Source organism: Scylla paramamosain, chromosome 25 (assembly GCF_035594125.1).
Source record: "Scylla paramamosain isolate STU-SP2022 chromosome 25, ASM3559412v1, whole genome shotgun sequence".
In the NCBI taxonomy this organism is placed as follows: domain Eukaryota; kingdom Metazoa; phylum Arthropoda; class Malacostraca; order Decapoda; family Portunidae; genus Scylla; species Scylla paramamosain.
This window is the reverse complement of record NC_087175.1, coordinates 4674692-4682500: the sequence shown is the minus strand read 5'-3', so window position 1 is coordinate 4682500 and position 7809 is coordinate 4674692. Positions and strand designations below refer to the sequence as shown.

At 46.0% G+C, this 7809-nt stretch overlaps 2 protein-coding genes across 2 annotated transcripts; both read left to right on the top strand.

Annotated features, from left to right (window-relative positions):
* Positions 1-689: 689 nt before the first annotated feature.
* LOC135113007 (uncharacterized) lies at positions 690-3772 on the top strand. The gene is made up of 4 exons (XM_064027926.1): positions 690-722; positions 921-1395; positions 2214-2357; positions 2961-3772. Exons 1-4 carry the CDS (start codon positions 690-692, stop codon positions 3080-3082), a joined length of 774 nt encoding a protein of 257 aa, XP_063883996.1. The 3' UTR covers positions 3083-3772.
* A 531-nt stretch (positions 3773-4303) lies between these two features.
* On the top strand, positions 4304-7108 carry LOC135113136 (serine protease inhibitor I/II-like). The gene is made up of 5 exons (XM_064028207.1): positions 4304-4441; positions 5414-5524; positions 5702-5806; positions 5956-6073; positions 6653-7108. Exons 1-5 carry the CDS (start codon positions 4381-4383, stop codon positions 6675-6677), a joined length of 420 nt encoding a protein of 139 aa, XP_063884277.1. The 5' UTR covers positions 4304-4380; the 3' UTR covers positions 6678-7108.
* Positions 7109-7809: the final 701 nt, after the last annotated feature.

Below are 7809 nucleotides of genomic sequence, written 5' to 3'. Positions count from 1 at the left end.
AAAAACACCCTGTAAAACCCTTGTAATTTCAACTAGAGCCTTTTAAATGTAGTGGAGGTGCGGCGCAGAAGTGTTTCGGAATATGGTACAAAGATCCAATAGGCAGGAAGGACAGACGTAGACACACTGAAGGTTATAGTGTTCATTACCTCCTCTCTATCTACCCATCCTCATCTCCAGCCTCCACCACAGCCATGCATCGTCATTATTTGCTTCCGCAGTGTTGTCACGTTTCGTTTACGTCAATTCGGGAGTAAATATCACTGTTCATACACTCGTTAGTTACTGAAGGGTTAATATTTCCAAGAATGCTGCATCTCTAGTGTTCAGGGAATAAATTTCATTGTCCATACACGTGTTAGTTTTCGGAGGGTAAATATTTCCGAGAATTTTTGCGTCTGTAGGAGGTCAGACACGAAGGAAGTCCCCTGGGAAAGTGTTACGTATATAAATACATACGTAGACACAAACACACCATATATATTCCTTTGTTGTCTTTTCCTGTTTGTTCCTGGAAACGTGAGGTGGTGAGATGGCGAGGTGGTCCCCGCAAAAGAGAAAGCATGGGTCTGCACTGCTGCCCTGACCTCACAAAGACGCGAGGTAAATTACGACGCAGTGCTGGGAGCGAAAGATCAACAGGCAGTCTTTGGTCTCCCGGCAACACGCAAACGTTCCGGCGTCCATCGATGTCACTTCTTGACAGCCTCCGAAGAAAGCTAGTAAGATTTTCAAGAATGTTCCCATGATTATATAATAAATAAACTTGAAAACCCTAGTAACTTCCATTAGATCCCCTTAAACTATCACTAAAATCATGAAAATACTTGAAAACCCCAATAGCTTCCACTTACTAATTCTGCAGCACTGATGGGGAGACACTGATGACAACCCAAGTAATGGCCTGTGTGTCTCTTTAGAACAGTCCTGATGAGAGAGCAAAGCATTTCAACACAGCCGCCACTGTCGCCACCCCGCCAGGCCTCCCTCCCCCACTTGACCTCCATGACGTGACGCAGCAGCCGCAGAGGCGACGCGTCGTGAGGGGCGATGTGTCCAGGACGTGGTGTGTTTGCACTGCACGCACGCGCGCCATTCATAATCGGCGGATGTGCACGTGCTGTTCTGCGTGGGTTTCCCCGGCCGGAAGAGCCTCGCGGGTGGGTGGGAGCAGCGTGGCGCAAGGTGAAAGGCGGTGGGATGCCTATGGGTGGCAGGCGCCAGTGACGAGCGGCAACCCTGCCAAAGGACCCCATAAAACACAGCGGGCAGGGCCATCCTGCACCCGACTCTCCGTACCTCCTGTTCCTCGCGTGTCAGTCCAGCTCCCTTCTGCCAGGATGAAGACTCTGATGGTGGTGGTGGTGGTGGTGGCAGCGGCTGCCTTCACGCTGGGTAAGTGTTGAAGGATGGTGACATGACGCCTCGCCACTATGACTGTCCCAGCAGCAACAGTTTGTCTTTGTTACGCTGTCGTGTTGTGATTCTTGCCTGTGATTCTGTCGTGCTGTGATTCTGAAACGCCTTAAGCTTTCATCAGGAATAATTTCAAAGATCACAGAAATTATTTGTTCTCTCTCTCTCTCTCTCTCTCTCTCTCTCTCTCTCTCTCTCTCTCTCTCTCTCTCTCTCTCTCTCTCTCTCTCTCTCTCTCTCTCTCTCTCTCTCTCTCTCTCTCTCTCTCTCTCTCTCTCTCTCCTAATGATGCAGTGTCTTGCAGTTACTGAAAACTTTTACTAGTATCATACAAACATACTTAATTATCACAATTATTTTTACTTAAATGTGTTCGTCTTTATAATGAAGACACTGCATTCAAGAAAGCACTCTTAAAATCCTAACAACTACAGCATGTTAAACTATCACAAAAACCATAAAAAAAAAACTAAAAAAACAATAACTTCCACTACAACCTCTTACTGTATCACTAAAATCATGAAAACATTTGAGAACCCCAATAACTTCCACTAGATCACCTTAAATTATCATTAAAACCATGACAACACTTGAAAACCCCAATCACCTCTACCAGAGCATGTGAAGAGAAGTCGAGATGAGACGCTGGAATGGCTGAGTGCACAATCCCTCGGTGGTAATGTCTCACTAATGATGACTAAAAAAAAATGTGACTATGATTCTTCGTAAGTCTTTTTTTTTTACTCATTGATCTTTTATTTCAGTTTATTTCATCGTCATCCGTGTCTTCCCCGCAGGTACCTCTGTGCCCCCGAAGCCAGAGACTGTGGCGTGTGAGGTGCAGCCTGAGAGCGCCGAGGCAGGCTGGCTGCACAATTGCCACTGGTGCACGTGTGAGGACGGCTTCTCGGTCTGCAAGCTGCAAGCCGCCTGCGTCAACGGTAAGCCGGCGTCCTCTTCCCCGTTTTCTTTCTTCATGTTTTTACTATCCATACGATTTTCAGTATAACTTGACTGTTCTTTCTTTTTTTTTCTATTTTCCTCCCTACTGCTTGTTGTTTAATGTAACTGATATTAACTTGTCCTTTCACTTTCAATGTTTTATAAGGCAGTAGAGAGGAAGGGCAAGCAAGGAGACTGCATGCAGGTCAAGATCTCTTATCTTGTACATCCAGCTCTTTGACACGACGTGCAAGCACCACAGTTTGCCTGAGACACTTGTCTTTTTTTTTCTGTTTTTATAAGAGAGTAGATGGAAGAGACAAGGAGACTGCAGATGAAGGTTCTATTCCTGTGCCCAATTTTTTGCCAAAACTTGTAGTATAATTTAACCCATATAAATTTGTCCTCTCTTCGCCTGCTACAATTTTCTCTTTTCCCTCTCTTATTTTTTACAATTTAGGTACTTTTTTCCAGTTCTGTGTTGTATATCAGGTACAGAAAACATCCATTGGTGTCCTCAGTGTTTTCCGTGTATTGTCAGAGTAGTTCGATGTTCTGGCTGCGTAACACGAGACATTAACATAACCATCATTGCGTTTCAGGCGAGGGACAACTTCCTGAGTGCTCCGGAAAACTGTGGTGGATGAAGGACTGCAACAAGTGTGTCTGCAGCTCAACCGGTCTGGCTCTGTGTAACAGGAAGGCATGTCTTACACGGCAATGAACACACACACACACATGCACACACGCTGGTAACATCCTTGATTGTCACTTGGAAGGTTGATATTTGTACCACGGTCACGTCTTAGGATTTTCCACTGCGTCACACACACACTCACACACACACACACACACACACACACTTTTTCAACGGTAACATCCTCGACCGTCAAGTGGAAGGCTGTTTGGAAGGTGCTCGCCTTCCGTGTTCTCCAGTGACTAGCCAGCAGTAGCCCAGAGACAGGACGATGTAATAATTCGTCAGGATGGTCCAGCTTAAGAATCTTAGAACCGTATTCTGAAACACTTAGGCGCCTTATCGCTGCTACGTTGAATAGGCTCCAGCGGGTGTTATAAGGGTTTTCAAGGGTGTTTTAGTGATTCCAGGGATAGATTAAGAAGGATTGCATACTATTCCTAGAAAAGGCACCAATAAAAACCTGACTTATCACCTCTTCGGCCCTTGAAAATCGTGGTGATGAGGGAACAGTGTTTGAGAATATGAGCCGCAAGACACGAGGTGAATAACACGCACATTTGAATAGATTACTAATGTTTGGAGACTTTAATAATAGACTGGACTGTTTTTAGCATTCCCAAAGCATCATGAAAAATTTTGTTAGTCTAATACAGCACGAACATCATGTCTGTTTTAATTTTATTTCTGTAATGATAATAAATTTTGACACATGCATGTTGTTTGTCATTGGCCGATGTGTGTGTGTGTGTGTGTGTGTGTGTGTGTGTGTGTGTGTGTGTGTGTAACATGACGATAACAGACTAGGAGGAGGTCTCACTGTTGCTGTACACTCAGGTCCGTAAATGCTGCCAACACATTCCCAGAAGAGGTTTGTCGGGAAGAAAATTGTGGCATTTTATTACTGCATCGGATGGTGAATCCAGTTGAGTTAGCGGTGCCAGCCTGTCACCCACCCTGGCCCGCTGAAGGGCGTTACAAAGGCAGGAAATAAAGAGGGAAGCCCACCACACTTCGTTGTCACCACGCAGCAGGCCTCCCACCCTGCCTCCCGCCACCCCTCACCGCCCCAAGATGGCTGTGTCGCTGTGACACAAGCTTCCTTGTTATTTCCTTTAATGTTGTTTTCCTTAACATCACGTAGGCCAATCAGAACTCTCTTGCAAGAATGTTAACCAAACTACAATAAGGTTGGGGGGATTCGAGGGAGGGGTGCCAAGTCCCGGACTAGGGCAAGGCGCCGTGCCAGGCGGTAATACTGCCGACACAGCTGCAGTGCACCTGACGTCTTGCAGCTCTTGTGTGGCACTTTGTCAGCCAGCAGAATGAAGGCCCAGGTGGCGGTGGTAGTGGTGGTGGTGGTGGCAGCGGCAGTCTTCATGCATGGTAAGGTCACTGCGGCAGGCTGGTGCCTCACTGGCACTTAGAGGAGGATGCTCACAACAAGGGCGCCTCATGTAACAAGGAAGTATGGCACGCGGGTCAGAAGCTAACTCAGTACTTGTACAAGACGAGGGTGACCCGTGCCCCAATGCATGGGTGTGGGAGTGAGTGCACTGCCTGCAGGTAGGCGGTGCGACCACAAAGTTCCCGGAGCAGCTGCACCTCTACAATAGACAGCGTGGCTGATTTAAATCAGACTGCCACCCCCCAACCTCCCAGGAAGCTGTCACCTCATGCAGCGGTGCACTGCTCCCACAGCTTCTGCCACGACAACAGTGTTCCCTCAAAATCCCTTTCTTCAAATGCGTAGTGTCGTGTGTGACTGACACTCCATACACATATCAAAACTTTGAACTTTTGTCTCAAATCAGGCAAATAGAAGAGATGGGCAATGATGAACAAAAAAAAAACTAATGTTTTGTGATGAGCAAGTCACGATGGAACCAGACGCCTGACTAGGAACTTGACAGCAACACTGCATGTACCAGACGTGAGGTGCCGCCATGAGTGACAGTAGTTGCTACTCAAGCGAATGGAATATCCCTAAGAGAGAGAGAGAGAGAGAGAGAGAGAGAGAGAGAGAGAGAGAGAGAGAGAGAGAGAGAGAGAGAGAGAGAGAGAGAGTACATGTATCCATGGACTGATATGAAACACGCTACATAATGTGTGGAAACGGGGAGTTTTCACACACGGCGGTTTTCATACTGAAAGGAAATTGTGGCGCGCGAGGCGCTCAGAGGGACACATCCTCATGTCACCAACCGCCACGTGGCGAACGTCCCCGCCGCCCAGCCGCCCCACCACCTGGCATTCAATCACTGATCGTAGTTATTTTTAAAAGTCCAGTTAATTTCCCATAATCATCGTCTTCATCATGTGTGTAGATCCTCCTAACCTCTTGTCCTCCTGCCACAGTCCAGGCCACGTGTAAGGAAGGCATGACGGGGTACAACGGCTGTAACTCCTGCACGTGTTTCAACACCATGGTGATCTGCACCAGGCGGCAGTGTGGCCCTCATAAGTCTGGTGAGGCTGTGTGTGTGTGTGTGTGTGTGTGTGTGTGTGTGTGTGTGTGATGGGAAAACTGACAGCAACAGCTGATCACATATTGAACTATTACAATACTTGGTGGTGGTGAAAAGAAAATCATTAATGACCGTGTGTGTGTGTGTGTGTGTGTGTGTGTGTGTGTGTGTGTTGCAGACAAGTGCAGGGGCATGCTGGGCAGCTCCTGGATGGACAACTGCCACAAGTGTACCTGCGTCAATGGGACGTCTAGCTGCGTCCTGATGCCTGACTGCGTAACAGGTACAGCGCACCTTGTCATTTCTCTTGCTGCCAACTAACCATTACTATTGTCAAACCCAAGAAAATATATACAGAATAGTAAAAAGTATTCACATGTCTGCATGACGAGTAGAAACAGCAGCAGTATTAGCGTGGTGGGTGTGTTCCAGGGAAGGTGAAGTACCCGCAGTGCGAAGGTGACACGTCCTTCCTGTACGAATGCAACAGGTGTCGCTGTGTACACAACGCCACGCACCCCGCCTGCACCATGATGGCCTGCCCCTCACAGTGAGCTAACCCACTCCCAGTCACCCCTCCCCGCCACACACACACACACACACACACATAGTGGTTAGCACTCTAGGCTCACAACTAAGAAGGCCCGGCCGGGTTCGAATCCTGGGAGCGGAAAGGCAAATGGGCGAGCCTGTTTATGTGTAGCCCCTGTTCACCTCGCAGCAAGTAGGTAGGGGATGTAACCCAAGGGGTTGTGACCTCGCTGTCCCAGTGTGTGGTGTGTTAGTGGTCTCAGTCCTACCCAAAGATCAGTCACTATGAGCTCTGAGCTCTTTCCGTAAGGGAACAGCTGGCTGGGTGACCAGCAGACGACCATAGGTGAATCACACACGCACGCACGCACGCGCGCGGGATAGTAAATTAAACAAAGCTGAGCAAAACAAAACAAAAAATAATAATAGATTCAAACAAAATGCAATGAAAATATATAATTGAAAAAAAAAAATCATAATAACAAGTGGAGTTTGGATTGTTTTCTCTTACAACTTCAAAGTGAACAAAACGGAGAGCGAGCGATTCAGTTTGCAACACTGGAGAGGGCCTGATGGTGTTTCTGTTTCCTTGACGCAGGTTTGAAAACATGGTGACCTTTTAGCGGACCAGCAGCAGCGAGGGCTGACACCACCATCCCATGCAGCACCACCAAAAAAGCATGACAGCAATGCAGCAATATTACTCTCACTGGCAGCATGTGGTGCATTATAATGGCAATAAATGTAGGCAGCATGGTGTTATGGACGCCCTGCTGTGCTGTGCTGTGTTGTGCTGCGTTGTACTATGCTGTCCCTGAATAATGTGTGCAATTTTCATCCTACCAAAAAACTGAAGACAAAGTTCAACATAAAAAAAAAAGAGAGAGAAAAAGAAAAAAAGACTAGAATCATTCAACCACTGCATAAGAATCAGTCCTTACGAGGATCCCTTGAGAACTTCTTGACTTCTCCGTGGTGCGCTGACAAGGAGGAAACTCAGTGGCACCATTCATGATCACCAATGAATATGTAGAATTAAACTTATATGATTGTTGGTTGGTGGTGTTTAACTTGTGCCTTGAACCTTTGTTAAACTCGTCAATGAACACTTAAAAAAATATAATAATAATAATAATAATAATAATAATAATAATAATAATAATAATTTCACCCTAGGATATACCAAGGTATGAAATTTTAGATATTACAACATTTGATATGTGTTCGTAAGTACTTTTAGGCATCACTGAATTTTTAACTACTTTTACATTTTATTTATTTTTCTTTTCTTTATCCCCTTTAAAATAACTTTACGTAATGATAATTTCTAAATAGACGTTTATGTGTACCGGCCAAGGGGGTGCCACGAGTCTGTACTAATATATCACGCTGCCAACTCTTTTCACTGTCAACGAGAATACTAAACGGAAATTAGTGTTAAGCAGCAGTTAGGCACACGTGTGAAAAAAAGGCGAACTTAGTGCATGGAGGCACATACAACACTTGACACGTGTGGCAGGAAAAAAAAAAAAAAAAAAAGTAACTGCACAAGTACGCCAGACACACACGCATCTCATTGCTAACTTGGTGCATGCGACACTGGTATATTTCAATAATTCTATGAGCATTGTTTCTTGACTGGCGCCCTTGTTGATAATTCACTAGCATTCCACAAGACTGAAACACTTAGCACTCTCAATAAGAACTGCCAGAGGTCACAACATCCGTCATTGTATTACAGTGGAAGGTGTGGAG